Below are 27573 nucleotides of genomic sequence, written 5' to 3' on the forward strand. Positions count from 1 at the left end.
GAGGGGCTAGGCTCTTTGGATGGCAGTTAACTAAAATGTTTTTTTTCCAATTCTAGTTCTAGTTATTTCCTTAGTTTTACTTAACTATAATAACCCTGTTTGGTACATGACGACAACTTGCTCAGTGCTCTGCTGGAAGCAGAAAGATGTTGAAGGTCTTGGTTATGAGCCAAGTAACAATGTCCAACACAACATGGATCCAATCTATTAAAGGAGCTACACCATGAATTTAAAAAAAATATTTGATATTTAATATCATATGGTGTATGTCCCTCAAACCTTTTTCAAAAGGTTTGAGCCTAAATCATCACTCAGATATACTCATCCCAAGTCAATTGTCTCTGGCTTATACAGCACTTTCAGCTGCAATACCAAAACGTCCTCTTGTGCAGGGGGGGGCTACTGAGCAATTCTGTCTGTTAATTAAAAAAAATATTTAAAAAAATCATTAAAAAAAAAAAAAAAAAAGGAAAAATTCTGCATAAAAAGAAGCATCTAAGAAAAATACAAAATCGAAAAAAAAACACTTTGAACATTTTTGAACAATTCCACCAAGTGTTTGAGGTGCCTGTTTCACCCACTTCCGGGGGGCGGAGCCAAAATCCGAGCCCGAAGTATTTGTTCGTAGACCCCCACTTAGGGGGGGTAGAAAAAGTTTCGGAGCGATTCGGGCACTTTTCATTTAACATTGGGTTTGCCATCATTAATGTTTATGACATCATAAACATTTCCATTCTGAGATCGCCTGTTCAGACACGCCCATTCTGGAAATCCATGAAATGAGAAGGAATGACTGAATTAAAAAAAAAAACATTTTTTTGGGTACAAGAGACACTGGGGACCCCAAAAAATACAAAAAAACAAGGAAAAAGTGATTTTCATGGTGTAGACCCTTTAAGACTGGTGTCCATAAGGTCAGTCTATGACATCAGTACTATGATTTCAGTACTGTGTATGTTTGTAATCACAACCCAGGACCCAGGTTATTGTGTGGTAGTTGGAGGATGTCTATGGAGTCAGTACTGTGGAGTCAGTAGCCTACTGTTGAGTCAGTACTGCGACATCTAAAACAGCTATTAAAGTTTCGACTGGTACGTAAATTACATTAAAGGGGTCAAAGCTATTCCTTAAAAATATGTCACGTAACATTTTTATGTATAATAAAAGGAGATTCAAACAACCCAACACCGTGGCTGTCGTGTGAAAACGGAATTCAAAAATAAATAATAGTGAAAACGGGAATAATAATTTATAAAACAAGTAAAGTATATCAAAGACTCTCTGTATATTATCCTCGGTATCCCTTATACCTATATTCTGGTAAAATAAAGATTTTATGAACGGTAAAGCCAAATCCACATAACACAACATAAAGGCTTGAAATAATCTATATGGTTCTGTTAATGTCAGCAACACTTCATCTTCATCATCATGAATTGTGTAATATATACATTTATTATATGTTTTACATATGTATAAATATATAATACTCCTCTTCACCCTGCACTTCAGGTCCAGCAGCTTGTGACAGATGTAATCTTTCACTAACTTGAAGCAGCATTTGTGTGTGTGAGATGGTTGAGTGTCGTCTGAGGTGAAGTTCCCTGCATCTTCAGCCAGCGGTTCATCCTGGACTGGAGGTGACGGAGGTGGAATGATTATGATGTTGATGTTTGAATCTCTTGTCCTCCTTGATGTGACAAAGAGATGAGGAGAACCGGGCAGAAGAGATTTTGGGCACAGACAGACGCACAGAGCTTTGTAGAATTATAGGATGATGATGACGATAAATCTCTGCAAAGTAACTCATAACTAAACCTGTCAATTACATGCATTGAAGTAAAACGTACACCATTTAACTATGAGATACACATAGAGGAGAAGTATCAAGAATTGTATCAAGAATTGAAATATTCAGGTAAAAGTACCTCAAAACAATACTTGAGTAAAGGTACTAGTTACTTACACCACAGTATTCCCCCCCCCCCTTGCTCTGTCCCATCTTTACAGGAAAAACCCAGTGGTGGAAGAAGTACTCAGATATTTTACTTAAGTAAAAGTAGCAATACCACAATATAGAAATAGAGAGTTACAAGTTAAAGGTATGTGTTCAAAATGTTACTTGAGTAAAAGTACAAAAGTATTGGCATCAAAATATGCTTAAAGTACCAAAAGTAAAAGTACTAAAATGGACAATGGACCGGGTTCAAAAGATGGGGAGGACTGCCCAGAAGCCTTCCCCGGCGGGGCCTCCATGCCTGGAGCTTCACCTCTAGCACATTGTGTTGTTGCTCCCTGGGCCCAGGGGTTCGTTAATTAAGTCACTCCTGTCGCCAGCTTCTTCACCACCTGGTCTGTCTGCTGCTGGGGCTGCTCTGTCAGTCTTCTTTTTCTTTTCTTTTTTTTTAATAAGAACGCATGCAGAGTTCTGTTTTTTTTTAATTTTTACTGTTATTTGACCAACTACAAGTAAACAAAACAACTGTCTGCCACTTGAAAAAACACGGCACTGCTGCTTGCTAGTTAACAATAATGCATTGCACCTATGGTGAACCTGCGAATATACCATTTTGTCTAGATAGGGGGAAGATCACAAGTGTAATAATACCTTGTGAAAGCGATAATTTTGTTAAAATTTGCATTTGTAGTTATTTTACTGTAATTTAATAGCAGAATAATCAACGCAGATTGACAGAGACATTCATGATTACAATTCTTGCCAGACCCAGGGGGTCAGGCCTACATGAGGCTTTGTTGGTCCCCTTTTGCTATCGTATTCGTCCATATATGGACGAAAACGTTTTCTTACATGTCCCTCTTTTTGATTGGCCAAGCTTAGCGTGACGTAGTTTAGAAACCATTCAGATTTCCGGCCTTTCAGATTTCAACCACTAGGGGTCTGGCAGTACCAGGTCCCCTGGTTCCCTTGTTTTTCATGGGTACAGAAAGATGAATATACATTTCACCACCTACATAGAAATAACCTTGCTATTACAATTTAAAACCCTTCCAATCAATCAAATTTTTGTTTTGTTTTGTTTTGATAGGAGACCATGTGACCTTTTCCTCAGACAATAAAGCAGCATAATTGTTAAGAAAAAAATAATCCAATACAATTGAAACGTTTGTGCTCTAGACTCAAGGCTACCAAAGACTGTGTGTGTGTGGTGCAAGAGGCCAGCATTACAGTCCAGAATAAACATAAAATGCTCACACCCCAGACCCCAACAAAAACGTGAATAAATAAAAACATCCCAAAAAGCGATGATACAGTAATCCCAGCATGGCACAGCCTCAGTCTTTCCTGGTTTTTGGTTTGGGGGCATTTGGATTCTCCTGTTTATAGAAGGTTTTCAGCATTTCCACTGCCTCTTCTGCCCTGTAGCCCGATTCACACTCGAACGAGGTGCCAGTGTGAGGTAATTGTGCCGAGGAGATGTCCAGCACAGAGCCACAGCCTCCAAACCTGTCATTCCCGCAGCCATACACCACCACTGGAACGTTAAGCAGCCGCAGGGCTCCTGCACACATGATGCATGGCTCCACGGTGACGTACAGCACCGTCCTCTCACACACGCTCCTGGCCTCCATGTTGCCACGATGACACCACTCCAGCACCTGGTCCAGGGCCACCATCTCTGCATGGCGAGTGGCATTCTTGGTCTCGTTGACTTCGTTCCTGCCCCTGCCCACAACTTCCTTGTTGTACACCATGAGGCATCCCACAGGCACCTCTCCGTTCTCCAGAGCGTCTTTGGCCATATCGAAAGCGCTCGACATCCACTGCTGAATGTCCTCTTCAGTTGGATAAAAAGACTCCCCTGAAGCAGTTGTTACCTTGCACTCCGTCCCCATAGCAAACCAAGAATGACTTCATGTATATATAAAACACCCAGTTAACAAAACCCAGAAACAAAACATACCATCATTTATTTACATGTATTTCACGTGCTGCAACACCACTGACAAGAGATAAGATCGAGATCGGATTTACATTTTAAAGTACCGATGTCGGTCATGCCCAAGGATAGGGTCTATATGATGTCAGGCTTGGATGTTTCGGTTAGCTCCATATATGGAGCTCCAGGAGAGAGTCTATGATGTCAGACTTGGGTAGGTCAGTTATCTCCTTATATGGGGTGCCGGGCATCTGTCCGGTTTAATTTTTTTTCTTAATTCCTTTCTTTATACAGCGTCGTGTAGGCAAATTTAAATTTAATATAGGCCAGGCAATGTTTAACGTCACTAAATTGACAGTAACTTTCATTTTTTACAAAGTAAAACTACATCGAACTACTACTACTGGGTCTTCAACCCACTAGTCTGAGGTGGGTTGAAGGCAGTTGAGGAGGATGGAAGAGGAGAGGGTCGAAGGCTGGAGAGAAAAAGAAGAACCAGGATGCTGATGCAGCAGATGGTTCTTAATCAATCTGTTGGCAGATTGGAGAGGTTCACAGAGCTCATGGTTGGAGATGTGATGATGAAGCTGTGCGGCTGCTGCTCTGTCCAGGATCTTGCTTGACTAATTTGCATGGCGTTGTCAAAATAGGGATCCAAATCTAAGATATACAGGTCATCATCATCATCCTCCTCTTTGGATGGTGATGAAGACAGGACTTTAGCACCATCCTCATCATCCTCATCCTCCCTAACTCCCCCAAAGAGGATCATACGAGCTCCCACCATGCAACAGCCCATCTCCTCTCTCCCACATGGGTCTTTCCCCTCGGTCTCAACCCTCGTCCAGGAGGAGTCCTCTGGATTGAATTTCCACAGATCTTTGAAGAACTGTTTCGGACCGTAGGTCAGGCCACCAAATATGTACAGCTCTCCATTGTGGGCAAAGGCTAAATGTTCTGTATGCGTCCTGTGGGATGATCAAGTCCAGAAATGCTCTGCCGGTGGTTGGTCTCTGTGTCAGACACTAAGATGTCGCTGTAACAGCCTTTTTCGTTATAGTCCTCCTCCCTCGGGGAACCCCCGAATATCAACATCTTTGTCCCGATGATGGTGGCAGAGTGGCTTAATGAAACAGGTGTTTTTTTGCCTTTGGTTTTAATTCAAGTCCAGTTCATTTTGACGGTGTCCGACGTGTAGATGTTAGTGTGTGGAATCCATTATTTTTTCCACTCATTCCACATTCCATAGATATACATGACCTTCTTCAGGACACAGGCAGAATGGCACTCCATCACCTTTGGAGTGCCAAAATGCTGAGGCTTGAACTATGTGTGAGTTCTGACATCAAATCTCCACAGCTGATTGCAGTTCCTCGCTGATTCTGTTTTTCCAAAATCTGCAACCCCCCCCCCCACAGGTAGATGGTATTTTCTATGAGCACAGCCGTGTGGTGGATGCGCTTAGTGGGAACCTGCTCGTCATTTATCCCTTGGGGCAATGTCTCCCAACGGAAAGAGTCTGTCTTTGTCTGTGTACAAAATGTACACATTAATCTGACCCGAGGGCAGAGGTCATGGGCGTCGATACTGTGGGTGCCTCAGGGCTAAAGCACCCAGGATAAATGACGAGCACCCATCACAAAAAAACTAAAAACCTCCTACAAATCTTCGCGTGGACATAAATCGGCGCCCCTGGCAGAGGTCAATGCTCCATCCCTCCAAAGGAGTAGACCTTGTTCCCCACCACCACGACTGCATGGCAGAACGTCCTCGGTGCTCCTTTTACAGACTTCGCCTGGTAATGCATTTCACTCACCAGCACCACTGTGGATCAAAGTGATTGGTTGAATCTTGCTCTGTGAAAGATCTTATGGGATTCGTTCCTGACAGTTATGGGGGAAACTCACTTGAAATTGAGTTTGTAATTTAGTATTAGACTCTTGTTACCTCCGTATCAACCAGACCCTTTGGTGGGCTACCACTTTATATTGCATATTATGACATCACATGGAGCTTGTAGCAGTGGCGCAGCCAGAACGCTAGAAGGCTGGGCATAGGCAGAGCGAGTGGGCATGCATGCAAGCACGCGTTGTGGGCAGTGACTTTACCACTGTGCCAGCCGAATGCCTCCTATGGTATTTTCAATGGAAAAAGTACTCTGTGATCCAAGGGGATAGCGGCCTCTAGTGGTTCGGTTGTCTATTTAAATAAATATTTACAGTTAACCACTTCACTTCAAAACATGCTGTGTTGTGATGTGTTGTGAGCTTGTAGATCGGCTGTTTTTGCAGGGTTCATATGGTTAAAGGGTATTTTCAATGGAAAAAGTACTCTGTGACCCAAGGGGATAGCGGCCTCTAGTGGTTCGGTTGTCTATTTAAATAAATATTTACAGTTAACCACTTCACTTCAAAACATGCTGTGTTGTGATGTGTTGTGAGCTTGTAGATCGGCTGTTTTTGCCAAATGTTATCCCCAGAATAGGGACGCCAGGGTTCATGTGGTTAAATTGTTGATGGTAGACAAGGGCCCCTGGACACTGGCCCCACTGGCCCAGTCCATAAACCATAACCCTGGCAGCCAGAGTGCTCTGCTTTATGGTCAAACACCAGAGACACCTCAGGCAGGCAACTTGATCAACCATAACTGACTCACTTATATTCATATTTGTATATATGTATTTATTTTTGCCTGATTTATTTATTTCAGGATTTATTTTCCCTATGATATTCATTTCATAGCCACATTTTATAGCTGTGTTTGTTTGCTTGTTTATTTATTTATTTTTCATGTATTTGTTTATTAAATGGCATTCCACAGCTATGCTGTGTAAATGGACTTGAATAGAATTGTCTCCCCTTGTGCCTCCAGTTTGCCTCCCAGGGCAGTTAGAACACCTCCAATGATGTATGTGAACATTCCTTCTTTACTCTGATGAAGACTGAGGCCTTATGGTGTCTGTCTGTCCGTCCGTCTTTAGTAACATTTATACATTTCTTAGATATTTTCTTTCTTTCTTCAGTGACAAGTATTCCTCTCCTCCACCAGGGGGCGAAAGCAACATTGCATCGACCATTTACTGAGCATACGTGCGAAACACTTTGACCCGGAAGTTAAGAGCGTGTTGTTTTCATGCTAATCATGATGCTAACAGCTTTCGTGTCGCTGAACGTGAACCCATAGAGTCACAACTCTATGTAGAAGCGTATCATTGAATGGTAACTAGGTTCTGGGACTTGGCAGAAAATAGTTGCGTAACAATATAATGCGGTGTAGAAGAAACGTCGTGGTGAAAAAATGTGTGATAAACGAGGTAAAATGTCTCAAATAGAGTCTGTACGGCTGTCGATAAATGAACAGCTGACGTCGGTGGGAGAGGAGATATTGTGTGTGTTGGAAAAACAGCGTGGTGATGTTTGTTGTGTGAAGCTTGTCAGAGTGGTTGTGTTGGAGCGCCTCAGTGCGGCTGCAGAGTTCATGTGCAACCTCTTCCAGAGAGAGATAGAGACACTAGAAACTCTGCTGAAGAGAGAAAACAAACTGCTGCACGTGATGCTACAGCCACACATCAAACTACACGGAGCAGGTTTGTTAATGCTGCATTTATACCATGTTTACTATACTCATAGCTAAGCTACTTATCGCTAAGTTAACATGTTTACCACTGTTGGACTGATACTCATAGCTAATAAGCTAAGTTAACAGATTAGTTTTGTTTGCAGTTTGTCCATCACATCCAGTGGTGAGCTGTGGATTTTTGAACTATGGGGGCTCTATTTTATGACGTCACGTGCACGGGCACGTGCGCGCAAACGTGCACGCGCGTGGGCACGTGCGTGCGCAGGCATGTGCACATAGCCACTCAGCTCAGTGCTAGTTGAAATACTGTATTCAACATGTGAATATTAATGTATTTATATTTCTTATTTTTTGTTGCATTGTTAATTTGTTGTTTGTATTTTTGTTTCAATTAATTAATTATTTTATTTTTATTTTAGTTTTATATAAAAGCCCTTTACATAGATTCACCCAGACATAAGTACTTAAAATAATCAGTCAACTTGTCTTTACTCGAATTACTTTTTTTTTAAAGACTTACATTGCTTTCAAAACAGTGGTTTTTAAAACAAGTAAAAAATAAAAAAAATACCCTTTTGCTACTCACCAAAACAAAGACGGTTTTATGGAGTTGAAAGCCTACTTTACTAAATGGGAACACTGTGAGCCCCCACCTCACGTCTAGAAATAGAAAATATTTCACCGGAATTAAAACCTGTTTTTGGTTACTCCACAGTGCTCTCTACAGATATGGTCAATGGAATTTTCCTATTGACCAGATTCTTCCTTCCGGTGAAATATTTTATTTTCTGGCCAAAAAGTGTATTTTAGACGTGAGGTGGGGGCTCAGAGTGTTCCCACTTCGTAGAATAGGCTTTCAACTCCATTAAACCGTCTTTGTTTTGGTGAGTACCAAAAGTGTTTTATTTTTACTACAGACGAGAGGCTGCGCTACCGCGGTGCGAGGGGAAAGAATGGAAAGTACCATAACGTTAAGGAGAACTCCTTCTAACGCTATGGACCAGAGCTAGACAGGGATAACTTTGTAGCTCCTCTGATAAGTGATTAACCCTTTCACACTCCATGGCTTTTCTCTAGTAGCCTAATGTTATGCAAAGCAGCCAGGTTGAGGCCATTGTTTAAGGTGTTAAAGACGGCTCGCCCCTGACGGTGCGTTGTTGTGTTAATGATTGACGGCTCGCGGGCGGCTGACGGTGTGTGCTTGCGCGTGCATGTGGAGCTGCTCGTGCATGTGGAGCACGCGCGAGCCCCCAGCCCCCATAGTGTCAGCACTAAGGGGTCGCCGACCCCCTGAGCACCCCCTAGAGCTCACCCCTGACACATCAAAGAGAGAATAAATCATCCATCCATTTGTTTCTTTTGTAGTCGTGTTTTATTCAATCACTCAATGTCATAACATGCCCTCAGCTACATTTACCAACCACAGGTAAGTAGCTTCAAAGTAACTAGATACTTTTACTAAGTAATCTGTAGTGTAGATAGTTACTTCCCATCCCCTTTGGAAGACGCTTTCGGTGTTTGTCCTTATTCGTTTTGACCATAAATGGTAAAAATGTAATGTAAATAGCATGTTGTTTAGACAACTTGCTAGGTTGATGATTACCTGTATCCTAGTTTCTTTGAAGCAGTATTATTGTCTTGATTTATTGTCCAGAGTTAGTGTCGAAGTGTCCTTGAGTAAGACGCTGCACAATTGCTCCCGATGAGCAGGTTGGTGCCTTGCATGGTTTCCTCCGCCATCGGTGTATGACTGGGTGAATGTAATGCACAATCTAAGCGCTTTGGATAAAAGCGCTATATAAATGCACCATTTACCATTTTGATGTAGAGTAATCTATTTGGGCAGGCTGCCATAATATATTGTGTTTGAGAAATTCACTATTTGAATCTGTAGGTCATTTCAGTATTTTCAATACTTCAAATTAACAAATGCATCTTTGATAAATCTCATCCAATGAGAAAAACACTTTGAGTTGTTCTGCTGAATTTGATGCTACCTCTTCTCTCCTCCTCCTTCTGTCTGTGTGTAAAGTGGTTTCCCCTGAACATGAGGAGAGGAGCCCCAGTCTGGTCCAGGAGGAACCACAACCTCCACAACATGAGGAGAGGAGCCCCACACTGGTCAAGGAGGAACCACAACCTCCACAGATTAAAGAGGAACAGGAAGAGGAGGCTGATGTGTCAACATTGACATTACTACACAGGAAGACAAGCTGTGACGCTCTCTCAGGTAAAAATAAATAAATATAACTTTATCAATTCTACTCTAGCAAGACTAAGTCTAAAAGCCCCTAGATGCTCGTTCGTTCAGAAACAAGGTCAAGTTCAAGTTTCAAGGTGTTTGTCACTTACTCAATACAGCGTTGTTTTAAACACTTAATACCCTATATACATTCTTCATTGACTGGGGTCCCCCAGGGTCATTAATTTCTTTAATACGTTTTTCCCTCTACACAAAATCGCTTGTAGTTCTGTATTTCCACTGAATGTTTGCCATTATGAGATGTCCAGAATAGGAACGCTAAGGTTCATTTAGTTAAGGTGTTTATTATACAGGGTTGGTTTACTTTAAATAGGGAAGCCATTCTAATTAGCAGGGAATGGGTTTCATTACTTATAGAGGAGGTGAAGTGCATTCTCTTTTATAAAGTATGTATTGTGAAAATAGAAGTGGTATTTTAGTTATATCACTAATCTCCACTGTGAAAAGGAAATATCCCCACAACCTGTTTCCTTGAGAGAGTTTTCCACCTCCACAACCACATTAAACCAGAAACTGCCAAAACGTCGTTTTCATGCATTTTACAGCACTTTTATCGTACTCGAGAAACATTTTAATTGGACAGGTGAGGATTTTACCACAGCAGGCTGTACAAATACCAGGACCTGCTGTTTAGTGCCAGCTGTACCAGTGTCACTGCTGTGTGTCAAACTTCTAAACCAATCAGCTGTGCTCCCAATAAAATTAACATAATTGTAGGGTTGCAACAGTTATCAAACTAATCAATTTAACCAAAAAATTACCAAAAGAGCAGATCTACAAGCTCACATCATGACATGTTGTGAGCTTGTAGATTTGCTATGTTTGTTATTTTTGCACGACACCATTATAAGACAAAGTTCGAAGTAGGGCTTTAGTGCTTAATCAAATTAATACATTTTGTCAACTACAAAATAAATCAATTAGAATGTTTTTCCGTTGATTCGTTGATGTAAGTATAATGATAAATAAATAACAATATTTAACCTTAAATTGATTGTTAATCAGCATAGCCACCAAAGGGGTTCAATGTATGTTTTGGGGGAAACATAATTAATGATAATCTATTATCTACTCTGTATGTGTACAGCAACCACTCAGAATCTGCTCTCTGGCCGCTCTCTCTCCCACTCACTGGCAGCTTTGTTGTGTGTATAGACACCGGCTTCGAATGCTATCAATGCATTGAATGGGAAATTATCACGTTTTATCAGACCTTTGAATGGGCGAGTAGGCGACGAGTAGGTGCGATTTAGACCTACCCGCGATTTCTCAGACCATTCATGGGGTGTAATCAGGAGCTACTGACCTACTTGGAGGCGGAGCAGTCCCCACAACAATATTTACGATTCTGTGCCTATCGGTTAGGGGTGTAACGATACGTTTTAACAACGATTCGATATGTATCACGATACTTGGTTGTCGATACGATACATGAACGATACAGGTTCATTTAGAACGATACGATACATTTCGATTCAATGACTTAGTCGATACGATACATGAACGATACAGGACAGGTTAATTTGGAACGATACGATTCGATTCAGTGATTTAAAATCGATATAGTAACTATTTATTTACCCAAAAAGTCTGTGTGAAAAATAAATACCTGGAGTGGATATAGTACAAAATTCCTCAATTATTTTCCTGTAGGGGTTGATTATGGATATAAATATAACAAGTAAACAAACAACAATTTAATGGCATTGCCAAATGCACATTTTATTTGACTTGTTTTTTAACTGCACCTTCAAAAACATTTCATTGTACCTTCAGAACAATTGTTCATTGCACCTTCAAAATAGTTTTTTACTGCACCTTCAAACCAACCAGAATTCACCTCAACATATAATGAAATAAATGAATGATTCAAATTGAATCATTCTAGGATCCACAACAAATCCACAGCAAATCCACAGCAAAATAAGCAAATAAATACAATTAGACAACTTTAGATCACTCTAGTCTACTCAAATTCAAGAAAATAAAGTGCATATTCTGTATAAGGTTATTTTGCAACAACTGATGAGGTAGAATAGAATACAAGTACAATGAATGTGCATGGGAGCTAGTAGGGAGCATGTCTTCTCTCTTTTCTACCCCCCAAAAAGAACCCAAATAAAACTCTAAGGTACAAGGTTCATCACAATATTTTAACACATATGTGCAACACAGTGGTTTAGCTCACTTCAGATCTCAAAAGACTGTCTGTCCTCAACAAACCTTGCAGCCTACTTCAGATTTTTCTTCAGAAAGATCAACTGGTCTACATGATCTGGCCGTAGGACACTTCTCTTTGCATTCAGTATGTCACCAGCAGTACTAAAAACTCGCTCGGATGGCACGCTGGTGCCTGGGATGCACAGGTATTGTTTGGCTAGCCTTGACAGCAGTGGTAGTTCATTTTCATTTGATCTCCACCAGTTCAGGGGGTTTTCGGTCAAAGGCAATGCATCTTTCGCTCTGTACCTCGTCACTTCTTCTCTGGCAGACTCTCTGGAGGACTTTCTTTGTCTTGGGACGAAGCAATCCCCCAACAGTGCATTCAAGGCTGTCTTTTTCTTTTTTGAGGGAGGTGACTCGCCTGGAGAAGACAAAACAATGCAAGACAAGAAAAATATTGAAATATTGTCATGTATCTCAGTCTGATTAACACAGAAAAACAACTTTTTCTTTCCAGCACTTAATATTTATTTTAAAAGCACACCTGTTGTCTCTTCAGTGGTTCCACACTCCTCTTTTGACTCCTGGCTTTCCCCTAGCATCTCCTGGTCTTCCTCTTGCATCTCCTCCTGGTCTCCTTCTTCCACCTGCTGGTCTCCCTCTGGCATCTCCCCCTGCTCTTCTGCTGGTATCTGAGTGTGTATAAGAATGTGTGAACTCTTTTAAACATCCGAAGTGAAACACTGCACAGTGCACAAACACAAACTCTAAACTCAACTGTATTATAAGATTTACTATTAAATAAAATACTATCCCTTTCAGCTCAATGTAAAAGGAAATTGTATTCAGCTTTAGTAGTGAATGTGGTACCAATAAGAGACAGTACACTTAAAATAAAATAATTACAATAAAGAAATGTATACAAGAATGTAATGTACTAGCTCCCACATAAATGAACATGATAATATATTATCTACTAGGTTATGTTATCTCTCATTATTACCTGATAGCCTTCTGCAGCCTTGAGAGCAAGTCTTGCATAGATAACTTCCATGTCCTCTTTGTCCAGGAAGGGCAGCTCCTTAAAACGTGGGTCCAACGCAGATGCTGTTAAAGGAAAACAAAGCATAGCATCAATTGATATGGCAACCAGAGAGTCAAGTCACTGTTTGAATCACAGGCATTAACCTTAATTTTGACAGCAATATTATATATATCAAACACATGGTGATCACATTAACACATCGACCGCCAGAGGTTAATCTCATAATGTATTCACCAGTGCCAAGGTGTTTTTGTTGTTTTTTTGTTTTTTTCATGTCGCCATAGATCTTGTTAAAATCCTTAAGATTGAGCCGTAAACGGTCTGTTTACATCCGCGACATCTCAACGTATCTCCCAGTGAAAATCACGTGTCAAACGGGGCATCCATGTTGTAGTTAGAGCGGATTACGTTAAACAGTGAAATGCGAGGAGAAAAAACTACAGGAAGAGAATTGAGTTTCAGTTTCGTCTGTAGAATGGGAGCGGACGTGATCGTCAAAACCGGATCCCAAATAATTCCGTTTCCGGTCATCAAACCGGAAACGGAAGTGGATCAAAAAAAATCCGAAAGTGAACCCGGACATTTGTAGCGCCAAAAGACCGTGGACCGTAGGGCTACGGTCTCGGCGCTTAACAGTTGGATTTAACGGACCGTAGGACTACGTTCTTGGCGGTTAATGTGTTAACCTAAAACTTTAACACACACAAACTTATCTAAAATATTAACCAACACTGATACTCTCCCCCCCACACACAGAAATATTAACCAACACTGACATTCTCTCACACACACACACACACACACACACACACACACACACACACACACACACACACACACACACACACACACACACACACACACACACACACACACACGCACGCACTTTAGCTTTTAATAGAGACATACCTATGTTCAGAGTGTCACGGATGGTATTGTAGCGGGTGGAGAGGTCATTTTTCATCACTGTCTTTACGTCTGTAATCAAGTCTGAGTCGCCCTCACAGGCCTGCAGGTGTTTCAGCAGTTTTGCTTGAAGAGGAGCAATGACTGAGACGGTTGGCTGCTCTTCCTCGCACATCACTGTTGTGGCAATTTTAACAATTTGACTATCTCCTCCGCACTGATGACTTCAGTGTCGCTCAGCGCGTTAACGTCCTTGCCTGCCTTGCGCAACTCCTTGGACGCCAGAGTCATCTCTATGGCCTCCTGTTGTTCCAAGTAGCGGTCAAGCATGTCGTATGAACTATTCCACCTGGTGACCACGTCTTGGACCAGTTTGTGGTCATCCAGCCCCAACATATTTTGTTTATCTAGTAGGACGTTGCATGCCATGGGGCTACGGTGGAAATACCCTACAATTCGTCGCACTTTCCCCAACAACAACTTTGAAGAAGCCACCCCCAAACCCTTTTGCGAGGCAAGGTTGAGGGTATGTGCAAAGCACGGAATGTGTGGAGTGAAGTTAGCTTCTGAACCGGCGAGAGTCATGTTTCTGGCGTTATCGGTGACGAGAGCAGGATTCTTGTCTGAGATGCACCATTCAGAGCAAGCCTCACGCAGTAAGGCGCCAATGTTTTTACCAGTATGCGCTTCGTTCAAAACTCTGGTTTGCAAAACAAAACTTTCCAATTTCCATTCTTTGTTGATGTGATGGGAGGTGATTGTCACATACCCCTGTGTTGAGCACGACGTCCAGCCATCCGTTGTAATCGCCACACGTTCAGCTTGGGCTAGTGATTGTTGTACTTCCAGCTTCACCTTATCGTACAAGGCAGGGATGCATTTGTCTGAAAGATGTGGACGGCTAGGTATATTGTACCTTGGCTCTAAGGTTTGGATCAAATCACGGAAGCCAGAATTTTCAACCACACAGTACGGTCGCATATCCTTGCATATGAATCTGGCAATGGATGCAGTGATGGTTTTAGCTCTTGGGGAGTGGCTAAGCTTATGATTAAAAAAGTTAGTGATTGAGGTTTTACCGGAGCAGTCTCCCACGGCTGCTGTTGCTGCTGAGGGAATGACGTCGTTCGTACTAGTAGCACAAGCTTTGTGTCCAGGATCAATACCATGGCGTCTTTTTAGGTGCATGGAAAGATTGGTTGTGTTGCCGTTGTATTTTAGTTCGGCTCTGCATTTACTGCAAACGGCGACAGATTTATCAAGTGTGTTGGTCTCTCCCTTTTTACAAAACCCAAAATGTGTCCACACTTTCGACTTCATCTTCAACGGCTTGAATATTGCACGGTCCACTGTGCTGCTGGGACTTTCTGCCATTGTGTAAACTTTAAACTAACGCGTCTCCTCGCTGTTTGTTTGTGCACGGCGTGGCGTGCTGCTGCTTAAATGCGCCCAGCCTGCTAGCCTAGCATTTGTAGCCCCGTCTCTCAGCTGCGTCGCCTCTCAGCTGAGCGTGGCGTCGCCTTCATAATGACGTAATATCTGATCTGCAAGCTCAAATCTCGTTGTAACGCCGTGTGTTGTGAGTTTGTAGATCAGCGGTGCGCGTCTGCGCGACCCGGCGATATAAACACGGCGATGATCACATAAAAATACATCAAATATTAACATGTCTCGAACTAAATACAAGACCCCATTTCTTAATATAGATACAATCGATTATTTACATTGCAAACCGATTTTAATCGATATAATGGCATTACAGGACGATTTTCTGTTTAATAAAACGATACAGTAGATCGTTTTTTTTTTAAAACGATGCATCGATGCAGTTACTGTATCGTTACGGGCCTACTATCGGTACATAACACGAACGGCGCTGAGTAGGCACAGGCGAACGTCACACAGTTCAGGACGGCAACTCGGTCGCTTTAGCTCCCTCAGTGGTCCTTCACGGGGTGACAGTTCGCCTGTGACTGCGCGCCTCCGTCATGGTCCGAAACCAAAACCAAAACCGAGACTGAACTATTTAAGTCATCTCCGTTGATAGGTCAGTATGTCTCGATAACACCCAATGCATGGTCTGATAAATCGCGGGTAGGTCAGTATGTCGCCTATTTCGCCCATTCAAAGGTCTAATAAGAGGTGATAATGTCCCATTCAATGCATTGATAGCATCCGAATCAGGTGGTATAGAAGACAATAGATGGCAGATAACCATCCCCTGTGTATGAGTACCTAACACCCTGTACTGAAGACGATTAGGGCTCCAATTACATCATTAGACACAGGGAACAATGTGTTCTCCCGCCTCTATCAAAATGGTTAATTTTATTAACCATACTCTTATCACACTGAAGTCCACTGCTTGAGCAGAGGAGATTTTATTTTATTCATTTGTTTTTCAATTATGTGTGTGAAATTGGACTGCTCATGAGCGAGAAAGGGAAGCCAGTGGCAGAGTTGTTACAGAATACTACAACAGCATTCAGGCTTTCAAATTAAATAAGCTCTGTATCCCGGGGCAACCCACATCATTTTCCTTCTTTACAGTCTGTGTGTGTTGCTCATGGGAATAATTACAACATGGAAAAAATAGTTAGTTTCAGAATCTGCATTCATCTTGTTGTGTATATGATTAATTAATGGTACAGGGGCCATAAATATCCAATCAACAGTGTGTAACTAGAAAAAGTGCTCCTCGGAGCACAGGTCTCCGCCAGGTCAGGTACGTTATTATGGTCTCCTGGTGGCGCTATAATAGGCCAATGTGAAAAGGGTGCCATTTATTTTTAGGCAATCGGACACTGCATTCATGATTTGAGGTATTTTGTTCCAAAAATGTGTTTTGCTAAATTAGACCTGCTGGTGGCGCTATAACAGGCCAATGTGAAAAAGGGTGGCATCTCTTCCTTGGCCTAGTGGGAATGTGTTTTTTCACGGAAATCCCAAGCTGCGTTCATGATTTGAGGCATTTTGTTCAAAACGGACCAATCCTGCAAATTTTGGAAGCCAACCTTAGGCAATGAGGATGGAATATGGGAAATCGGACAGATCCGTGTTGATCACATGACTATAGAGATACTGTGTACCGATTTGCATGATGTTTGGATAAAATCTGTAGGAGTAAATGGGTTTTGCACAAATCGGCCTCCAGGTGGCGCTGTAACAGGCCCAGGTGCCGGAGATTTGGTGCTAACGGACGGACAGGACACACGGACACACACACGGATGGACGGACGGAGGGTAAAACATACTCTCTCGCCATGCCTTTCGGCCTGGCGGAGACAATGACAAGCTGTCGGAGAACTCTGCCGATGCAACAAAAGGAAACACAGTATGGTAAATGTGAAAGTTCCTTTTCCATTCAATGGTTTACTGTGATTATATCTTTTGTCTAGACTTCCTGCACCTCCCTGTGTGTAAAGAGGAGGTTTCCGTTGAACAGCAGGAGAGGAATCCTAGTCTGGTCCAGGAGGAACCAGAGGCTCTGCAGATTAAAGAGGAACAGCAGGAGCTACTTCAAAGACGAGAGGAGGCTGCTGGGTCAACGCTGACATTACTAGCAGTGAAACATGAAGATGATGATGTAAACAGAGAGACAGAGCCTCTAGCCAGCACCTCAACTGAACACATGAAAACACAAGCAAGTGAGTAATGAATTTCCTCTCTTTAAAATGCTTTATTGTGACAATAAAATTAGTTACATCACTAATCTTTGCTGGATTTCCAGCTCAGTCAAAATGTGTCGTGTCATGACCTGTTGTGAGCTTGTAGATCTGCTATTCTTTTTGTATTTTTGCACCATTATGACAAAAGGTTAAAGTAGAGCTTTGAGGTATTTTTTACTTCAATGGAGTATTTCCAATTTTCAACACTTTTACTTCTACTCTCTACTTTTACTTCTACTACAGCTCAGAGGCAAATATATTTTTACTCCACTACAATTATTTGAAAACTTTAGCTACTAGTTACTTTGTAGATTAAGATTTAGAATATTATAAACAAAACACACTTTAACCACTTCAGCCCTATATACATTTCGGCCTTTTGAAAAGCTTCAAGCTTGTAGATCTGCTATTTTCCAAAGATTTTTATACATTTGAAAACTTGCGTAACAGGACATTCTGCATAATGAGTAGTACTTTCTACTTTGTACTTTAAGTCAGAGTCCTGCAACCGTTTGACGGGTGAAAATGGGTGTAAAATATACTTTTATAAGTTCACGGGGACGGGGACGGGCGGTTCTGAACTAAACATGGGTAGGTAACATTTTATTGTGAAATTCAGAGAGCACTGTCTCCGCCCAAACAACGTCACTTGTGTAACTTAACACAGCACAACGGCATGGAGCACGCTGGTCAGTTATCTTAACTCACAAAAACACATTGAACATCCTGTTAAAATCAAATTAAAACCATCTGACAATGTAAACAATGACACATGCGTAGTGCGTATGTGCGCGTTCGCGCGTGTGGCTAAAGCTCGCTCCTCCGTCTTCACTTGATTTCTGAACGAACCTGACCACTGAATGTAGCTCTATTGTTGAAGGCTGCTATGCTATCCTTTTCAACACGCTTTTAAATTGAGTGACTGTCTGTAGGCTATTTACATTTTACTCTGCATGTAATCACGGGTAAACGGGCGGACAACAGGTCCATTATTTGACGGGCGGACGCGGGGCGGTTCTGGTTCGTATTTTTAAATAATCACGGCCACGGGTGACGGATCGGTCTACTCTGCAGATCTGATTATTGATGGGCAGCGCGGGTTCTCAAAATTGGACCCCTGCAGGACTCTGCTTTAAGTACATTTTGATACCAAAACTTTTGTTTTTTAATTCCGGACTTTTACTTGTAACAGAGTATTTCTGTATTACAGTATTGATACTTTTACTTAACTCATTCACTGCCACAATTATTGCTTGCCGTGTTTGCCCACTGCCAGAGATTTTTCATCGAAAAAAAAAAGTACTCAGGAGCCGAGATACAGACTTTTTAAGTTTTAAGTTAACAAGGAAGTGTATGGGAGTCTAGATCGTCGATAAATCATATCTCCTTGGTCTTAAGGTCAAATTTGAAAATGTTTTAATTAATTTAATTAAAATTAAATTATGTTTTTTACGTCAGTGGCAGTATTGGTAAACGGGAAAAAATACGTTTTTTACGTCAGTGGCAGTGAATGAGTTAATACGCAAACCCGCTGTAGCCAATTAATTAATTAACACTACAGCTGTGGTGGTGTTGTATTTGTTTGAGGCATAAAAAACTAAGCCAAAATGACGACGCTAAAATAGAAGCCTATCATTATTATTATATTATTTATACTGGCATGTTTTGGGCTGAACCAGTCATCAGATTTAACTAATTTACCGTCACATCTGGGGAAAGTATCCGCTGGTTGAAGCTGCTTTGGTCGACGATGTTTTTGTTTGGTTTGCTGTTGTGTAGAGTAGTAGAGTATGGTACTGAAAGTAGTAGATCACAAGCCCAGTGCGCTCTGCTGGACAAAATATATCATTACACCAGCAACGTGCTTTTTGAGCAAACTTTTTTTTTTTCATATCGGTCATATCGGGGAGAAATTTCACCGATACGATATGATCCGATATAACCAAATAAGGCCATATCGGGTACACTAACTCTGATGCTGCTCTCTTGCCGCTATCTCTCCCCTCAGTGGCAGCTTGTTGTGTATATTTAGAAGACAATAGATGGCAGATAACCATCCACTGTGTATGAGTACCTAACACCCTGTACTGAAGACCACTAAGGCTCCACTTACATCATTAGACAAAAGGAACGTTTTTTTTTTCAACCTCGTAGTAATCCAAATGATTGATTTGATTAAACATACTCTCTACCACATTGAAGTCTGCTGTTTGAGCAGAAGAGCTTTTTTTCTCTTTCTTTTTTCTTACAAGCAGAAATTAAACTGCTCATTAACGAGAAAGGGAAGCCAGTGGCAGAGTTGCATGACCCAGACAGGCTCCATGATCTTACATTTTGGTGGATATAATAAATCATTTAAATGTGTTAAACACTAAAATGTAAGGGTTCAACAGAGTTGTTAAAGAATACTACGACAGCATTGGTGTCTTTCAAATTAAATTAGCTGTTTCCCGGGGCAATCCAGATCAGTTCAGTTCTTAACAGTCTGTGTGTGTTGCTCATGGGAATAATTACAACATGGTCAAAGGTTAACAGCTGAAACATGAGTTTGAGAATCGTTTACAAGTCTGCATTGAGCTTGATGTGCATGTGATTAATTTGTGGTACAGGAGCTATAAATAGCCTATTAACGTAATGTCAGATAACTGTACTGATGTAATGACGCTAATGTGGTAATGTGGTGGATCAGGTACAAGTATCGATATACAAACAGATTTTTTTGTGAATTAAGGTTCAAGGAGGCTTTGTTTTTCAGTCATTTGCAGTGAAATATACTGTCCCAGAATGGTCCCACCCACCATATCTTAGTGTGTTTGCTGTTTTACACGTACTCCCACAGCATGCATGAATTTTGCTCAATCAGATCGTGACCTAAAAGGAGTTTGTCCCCTTGGCTTATGGTCTGTTAAATATAAAATTGATACGATATTGCATCATTACAATCAAGCCTTTGACCAAAAGAATGCCAGCTGTAGAACCAAGTACAAAAGTAAAACATTGTAAGGAAAATGTTTAAGTTCAAACATTCAGTGGTTTACTCTCATTATATTTTATTTTACTTTTTTTTAGACTTCCTGCACCTCCTTATGTGTAAAGAGGAGGTTTCCACTGAACAGCAGGAGAGGAATCCTTGTCTGATCCTGGAAGAACCAGAGCCTCCACAGATTAAAGAGGTACAGCAGGAGCTACTTCAAAGACCAGAGGAGGCTGCTGGGTCATCGTTGACAGTACTAGCAGTGAAACATGAAGATGATGATGTAAACAGAGAAACAGAGCCTCTTGCCAGCACCTCAACTCAACACATGAAAACACAAGCTGATGTAGAGAACTGTGGAACATCACAACCAACTAGTGATGGCCAGCTCCTCTCTTCACACTGTTCTGAAACTGATACTGAAGAACAAAGATCGTCTTTGAGCAACCAGTTGTCCCAGGACCTGAAATCATCAAAACAAACTACATCTATGAGGAGTCACACAGGGATGAAAAGCTTTAATTGTACAGAGTGTGGCACAGGCTTTGGTAAAAAGGGACATCTAAAACGACACATGACGATACACACTGGGGAAAAGTCATTTACTTGTACAGTTTGTGCCAAAGGCTTTGCTCAAATGGGTTATTTGAAGATACACATGAGATCTCATACAGGGGAAAAGCCCTTTACTTGCACAGTTTGTGCCAAAGGCTTTGCTCAAATGGGTGATTTGAAGATACACATGAGATCTCATACAGGGGAAAAGCCATTTTCTTGTGCAGTTTGTGCCAAAGGCTTTGCTCGAAAGGATGAGCTGAATATACACATGAGGACCCACACAGGGGAAAAGCCATTTTCTTGTACAGTTTGTGCCAAAGGCTTTGCTCAAATGGGTTATTTGAAGATGCACATGAGGACCCACACAGGGGAAAAGCCCTTTATTTGTACAGTTTGTGCCAAAGGCTTTGCTCAAAAGCGTGAGCTGAAGATACACATGAGGACCCACACAGGGGAAAAGCCCTTTATTTGTACAGTTTGTGCCAAAGGCTTTGCTCAAATGGGTAATTTGAAGATACACATGAGGTTCCACACAGGGGAAAAGCCCTTTACTTGCACAGTTTGTGCCAAAGGCTTTGCTCGAAAGGATGAGCTGAAGATACACATGAGGACCCACACAGGGGAAAAGCCCTTTACTTGCACAGTTTGTGCCAAAGGCTTTGCTCGAAAGGGTGAGCTGAAGATACACATGAGGACCCACACAGGGGAAAATCCCTTTATTTGTACAGTTTGTGCCAAAGGCTTTGCTCATATGGGTAATTGGAAGATACACATGAGGGTCCACACAGGGGAAAAGCCCTTTACTTGCACAGTTTGTGCCAAAGGCTTTGCTCAAATGGGTGATTTGAAGAAACACATGAGATCTCATACAGGGGAAAAGCCCTTCACTTGTACAGTTTGTGCCAAAGGCTTTGCTGAAATGGGTCATCTGAAGATGCACATGAGATCTCATACAGGGGAAAAGCCCTTCACTTGTACAGTTTGTGCCAAAGGCTTTGCTCATATGAGCAATCTGAAGAAACACATGAGATCTCATACAGGGGAAAAGCCCTTCACTTGTACAGTTTGTCAAAAGAGCTTCCGTGCAAATCTGAAGAAGCACATGAGGACCCATACAGGTATAAATGCAGCACTAACTGTATAGTTTTTTTTTTTAATGATTTGGATGAAATGCCACTCTTTTGTGTGACACTGTGATACAACATGGTATAAAATAGGGCAAAAAAGCAAACAGATATGATACTGTATGGAGATACAAGGTTTCTGTATCTCCATACACAATTGTATCATTTATTCATTGTAAATGACAGTGAAAAGTTCTGAATATTAAAACAGAGGAATTACACAATCTGATTATGTCAACATGATAAAATTAAATCAACACAATTAATCTTTTTCTCATTACACCCTGTTCTACATAACCCGCCCAAACACCACACACACACACACACACACACACACACACAAGATGACAAGAAGCAGCGACAGTCCTCCTCTGTTGGTGACCCTGTTAAAAAGAAGAGCCGAACTACCACCTCTGAAATGCAGGGGGTGCCCAGTGACGGTAAGGGAGACAAAATATGTACTCTTCTCCTTATTCTTATTAATATTATTTTGTGCATTTCTGAATATAAGTATATCTGCTTTACTATCTAAGGATGAAAGAAAGAATAGAACAATAATGGAGATTGTCAGGCCTTACTTTAAAGAGTTTAGCATTGTTTCTGGCCATTTTTACTATTCTTTTTATTATCAAACTATCCATTACTAATGGATGATAATTGTATGGTGGTGTTTACAGTTATCATTCATAAATATACCACTATTGAAGCATGAGCTAAAGGTTAATATTTGGAGAGTTGCATTGGATTGTGTATCATTTTCTGTACAGAGGATCATTCATTGCTGAGAGTGAAGGGTGACAACAAGTCCAAGAAGAAGAGGGCAGGCCGGCCCAAAGGCTCCAAAAGTAAAGACAAAGACTGCAGGTACATCTAAAAATCACTTATTAAATGGGTTGATAGGTTTGATATAATATCTATTTACCATGGCTATGAAGTCTAATGTCTTTGTACAGTTCTATGTCACTCAGACAAAAAGTTAGATTCAAGAGATTCAATATCCAAGATTCAAGATTTATTATTGCTATATATGCACAGTACTGTATATAAGTGTTATATATAATGAATGCACATTATACACGTGTAAGAGAGTGGAATTCTTTGGTTTTCACTCGTTGACATTGCAGCAACAAGAAAAAGTATATTAAATAAACAAAACAAAACAATTATTCAATAATTTAAATAGCTTGAAAAAAATGTGTAGTAAACACAATACAGTAACAATTGCACGATGTAAGGCTCCTTTGTTATGTTTTGTGTGCTGTGCATGGGTCCTACCCATAGAGTTATAAATCCTACCTCTGTTTTTCTATCGGTGATGTAAAAAGTCATACATGTAAAGTGTCCTTTAATAAGTTGAGAGTGAAACAAAACGAGTGCTCCCCTCCCTCTGGTCCATCTAATCTAGCACTAACTGTCTCAGATCATTGTGACACATGGCTCTCTGGTGGTTGTCAGTGTGTCAGCCTGATTATTAGCTTTTCCCACAAATTCCCCACTAGGACTGGGCCATGTGGGCAAAATCTAATATCACAATATTATTGACCAAATAACTTGATATTGATATTGTGGTGATAATTATATTGTGATGTGTATTTTTGTATTTAAAAAAAAACATAAAATAGCATTTATTTGATCATGTCATAATAGCTGATTTTTGTTTTTGAAAATAGCAGCTCTCCAAGCTCTAATGTGAGCTTGCATATTGGACATTTTTGGGCAAGAGATTATATCAAGATTATAGAAGTACTGTATATATTTATATAGGTTTAAGTGATTTAATGATTAAAAGCATGTATCCAAAATCCTGATATGGGTATTTATTCTCTCTCTCTCTCTCTCTCTCTCTCTCTCTCTCTCTCTCTCTCTCTCTCTCTCTCTCTCTCTCTCTCTCTCTCATATATTCAGACCCACATGAAGACCTCCAGTGCGTCCAGTCATGTATCACTATACACTGACAGAATCTCTTTAAAATAGTTAATTAATAATATACTTTGTGATAAAGTTCCACTTTTGTCAAGTACCTTAACTGTTTGTTCACATATAACCCTTACTGTTCATTTCTTGACCTTTCTGTGCTGCATAGGCCAGGGGTGCATGCAAGGAAACCTAGATGAAGTCCTGACTATAATGACCAGTATCCAGCCTTTGATTAGAGGGATATTAACCTAAATATTGTGGGGTACACTTAATAGTTTTTTGGGGGGGAAATGTGTTGGTCAAATTGAGTTGAAGGAAAATGTTTGTACTAGTATTTACATCAATAAAAGCCTTATAGTTGCTGTCCGGCAGAAACCTCTTATCTCCATATTCTTGTTTTCATTTTTTCTTAAATGAATGCCCTACTTGATCATACTAAAGCGTCACACAAAAGCATCAAAAGTAGCAGATCTACAAGCTCGAAACGCGGGGCGACGCGTTTTGAGCTTGTAGATATGGTAATAAGGTTTTAGTTTTTTTATCCTCAAAAGTAACAGTTTTGCACCCGACAGAGACGATATATAATATATGAGTGATCATGTTGATCTTTCATAAAAGGTCTGAACAACATGAGGTTAGATCCACAGGCATTATTCCACAGCACAAATCTACTGTAATAATGTGTTCACATCCAGATTAGATAAACCTTTGATTAAGTTAAAGTGACATTGCAGCAACAGCAGTGGGGATGAAACAGCAGAGTTACTGGCAAGAGTCAAGAACCAAGCTTGTAGATCTGATTTGCTATTTTGGCTACTCCTACATGAAACTGTCATTCGACCAAGTATAAAATAGAACATTCATTTATAAAAAAAAAAAGAAAACAAGAAAAAGCATCAGATGAAATGTGCACATACAAGGTTTCAGTCCAACAGTGTGGAGTATTATGATTCAGTGTACTCTTAACATGACAGTGACGAGTCCTAAATCCTACATTCATCCCTACGTATATTATTCTGTGTTTCAACAGATGATGTGTGGTTGGTTGGTTGACTTGACCAGCTGTCCAGTGGTGTGACTGGTTCAGAGGTGCTCTTGCTTTCTGTGTCTGGACCTCACTGAACTGAGACCGGGATACAAGTCAAGTCACCTTTATTTGTATAGCACATTTATACAACAACTGAAGTTGACCTAAAGTGCATGCTTTACATTCAAAATAACACCACATAGACCTCCTAAAATACTGCATAGTTAAAAGAAACATACACAGCAATACAGTTTAAACACAAGAGCTAATTGCCTCACTATATAACTTTTTTTGTATGAATACATTTTAATTTGATTTATTTTTGTTTATGATTTTTATTCAGCATAGTTATGGTAGTTTTAACAAATACAGATATAGTAAGACTCATGCCTTTTTTCTTTTTCTTACATACAGGGACAAACAGTACAATGCGAAGCAATTCACACCCAACATAACGTTTAACACACAACTAAGGTACAAGGCTGGTTCAGTTTTAAACAACACTTAATTCTCCCCATACCCTCCCTCATGGGTCTTTAGTCACCGTTCGTTTCACCACATGGACAAAAAAAAGATCCTAAAAAGAAAAACATTACGTTAAATCAGCAAGATCCACAACAAGTTCTAAGGGGGAAAAAAAGAAAAAAAGAAAAAAGACATAACCTAAGAATGTTCCCTTCCCCTTTCTCTCTCCCTCTCCCCTCCTCCCCCAATAGAGGACAGAATGGTCAAAGATAGGAAGACAGAGTGACGGCGTGCAGGACAGGTGGGTGGGGGGGGCGGTCTCCAGCTCACTGGAGGGACGGGCAGCCCTATGTGGCATCAGGGAGTCTTGTCAGATTAGTAAAATAGGTTATTATGGCGCCCCAGGCGGACATAAATCCACCTGGTGACCCTCGTAGGTCAAATTTAATTTTCTCTAATTTCAGGAATAACATTACATCTTTCAGCCAAAGATCTGGTTTAGGGGCACAAGGAGATTTGCACTCTAGGAGGATTTTCCTTCGTGCCAGCAATGTAAGAAAGGAAATACCATTCCGAGTTGATTTATTACGAGTCAGTTCTTTGGGTAGCACCCCAAAGATAGCAGTTACAGGGCTGGGATGTAAGCTAATGTTGAACATTTGTGATGAGTGTCTAAATATGGTAACCCAGTAACTCTCCAGTCGAGGACAAGACCAAAACATATGGGTTTAATTTGCCGGGGATGTGTGACATCTGTCACAACTATCATCCACAGTAGGGTTTATTCTAGACAGTTTGGCTTTGCTATAATGAGAGCGGTGTAAGACTTTGAGTTGTATCAGGCTAAGTCGAGCACACGAGGTACTGCCATTCACTCGGATCTGAGCTTGATTCCAGATATCGTCTGTGATGGATTCCCCAAGTTCCCCCTCCCAACCTGCTTTAATTCCATCCAGAGAGGTGACCCTTAAAGAGGATATGATGTTATAAATAGAAGACATGAGCCCCTTTACCTACTTGGGAGCATCCAAGATAGACTCGACTCCTGATCTGGGCGGTAAATTAGGGAATGAGGGATTATTTGTTCTAACAAAATTGTGAATTTGAAAATATCTAAACAGGTGAGAGTTTGGGAGTTCATATTTAATTGCCAATTCCCCAAAGTTAGCAAAAATTCCATCAATGTATAGATCCTTTAGTTTAGAGAGACCTACATAGAATGGAGGATGGAATAGGTAAATAAAACCAGGAAAAACAACTGTCTAATGCCAATAACGATATATACATAATCCTTATATTGATTTAATATTAATAATTACCACCGGGTAATATGTTAATTTCGTCTGTCTCTCTCTCTCTCTCTCTCTCTCTCTCTCAGATCCACATGAAGACAGCGCCATCAGTGTATCACTACACTGTCAGTCTCTTTCCAGACCTTCACAATGGGACAGCGTCCATTAATAATATAATATGTGATAAAGTTCCTGTTTTGTCAACTAACTTTCTGTTCATCTTTAACCCTTTCCTTAGTTTATAATGTGTGTATAAGTGCACACTTTAAGTTTATATAGATGCTGAATGACTACCTGAGATTTATATTTCCGTTTGTGTTTGATGCATTAAACATAGTTTGCAATAGACAGCTATTGAACATATTGACTCATTTAGTCATTGTCACATATTTTCAGAAACCAACCAGAACCCAAATTACTTGTCTGAAGTAATGTCATTATTATCGTTTACTGTGAAGTTCTGGCTACTTAAATGACATTCCTGTACCACCCAGAGACACAATGTCTCTAACAGTTTTTACAACAATAAAGCAATTTCAGCAGGACAACAGTTTTGTCATTTTAAGAGAGACTTGAGGTTTTCATACAAATCTATATTGTTGTCTGGAGTGTAACACTTTTTAAATGCATCATGTTGATCTTTCATAAAAGGCCTGCACAACATGAGGTGAGATTCACAAACATTATTCCACA

General features: G+C 40.7%; 2 protein-coding genes across 5 annotated transcripts; one reads left to right on the top strand and one right to left on the bottom strand.

Moving 5' to 3' along the window:
* Positions 1-3287: 3287 nt before the first annotated feature.
* LOC308086718 (tRNA-specific adenosine deaminase 2-like) lies at positions 3288-3811 on the bottom strand. The gene has a single exon (XM_080430369.1). The coding sequence runs from the start codon at positions 3778-3780 to the stop codon at positions 3295-3297; it is 486 nt and encodes a 161-aa protein (XP_080286495.1). The 5' UTR covers positions 3781-3811; the 3' UTR covers positions 3288-3294.
* Positions 3812-7060: 3249 nt separating this feature from the next.
* On the top strand, positions 7061-27361 carry LOC308087171 (uncharacterized protein). 4 transcript variants are annotated; one of them, XR_013933286.1, is made up of 9 exons: positions 7061-7485; positions 9511-9708; positions 17254-17502; positions 20593-22173; positions 22524-22619; positions 22947-23043; positions 24085-25236; positions 25538-25597; positions 26967-27361. XR_013933286.1 is itself a non-coding variant. In XM_080430885.1 (7 exons), exons 1-7 carry the CDS (start codon positions 7197-7199, stop codon positions 26974-26976), a joined length of 2520 nt encoding a protein of 839 aa, XP_080287011.1. In that variant the 5' UTR covers positions 7061-7196; the 3' UTR covers positions 26977-27361. The 4 variants fall into 4 exon arrangements, 2 of the variants coding, with proteins under 2 accessions (XP_080287011.1, XP_080287010.1); XR_013933285.1 differs by having other exon boundaries at positions 24085-25889; XM_080430885.1 differs by lacking the exons at positions 24085-25236; positions 25538-25597.
* The last annotated feature ends 212 nt before the right edge of the window (positions 27362-27573 follow it).

The sequence above is a fragment of the Gymnoscopelus braueri genome, assembly GCF_963280865.1.
Source record: "Gymnoscopelus braueri genome assembly, chromosome: 6".
NCBI classification, from domain to species: domain Eukaryota; kingdom Metazoa; phylum Chordata; class Actinopteri; order Myctophiformes; family Myctophidae; genus Gymnoscopelus; species Gymnoscopelus braueri.

Coding starts and splice junctions, on each gene's coding strand:
- LOC308086718 (XM_080430369.1), bottom strand. CDS start 3,780: ATGTCGAGCGCTTTCGATATGGCCAAAGACGCTCTGGAGAACGGAGAG.
- LOC308087171 (XM_080430885.1), top strand. CDS start 7,197: ATGTGTGATAAACGAGGTAAAATGTCTCAAATAGAGTCTGTACGGCTG. Junction 17,503..20,592: donor ACACATGAAAACACAAGCAA/GTGAGTAATGAA, acceptor ACTTTTTTTTAG/ACTTCCTGCACCTCCTTATG. Junction 22,174..22,523: donor GCACATGAGGACCCATACAG/GTATAAATGCAG, acceptor CACACACACAAG/ATGACAAGAAGCAGCGACAG.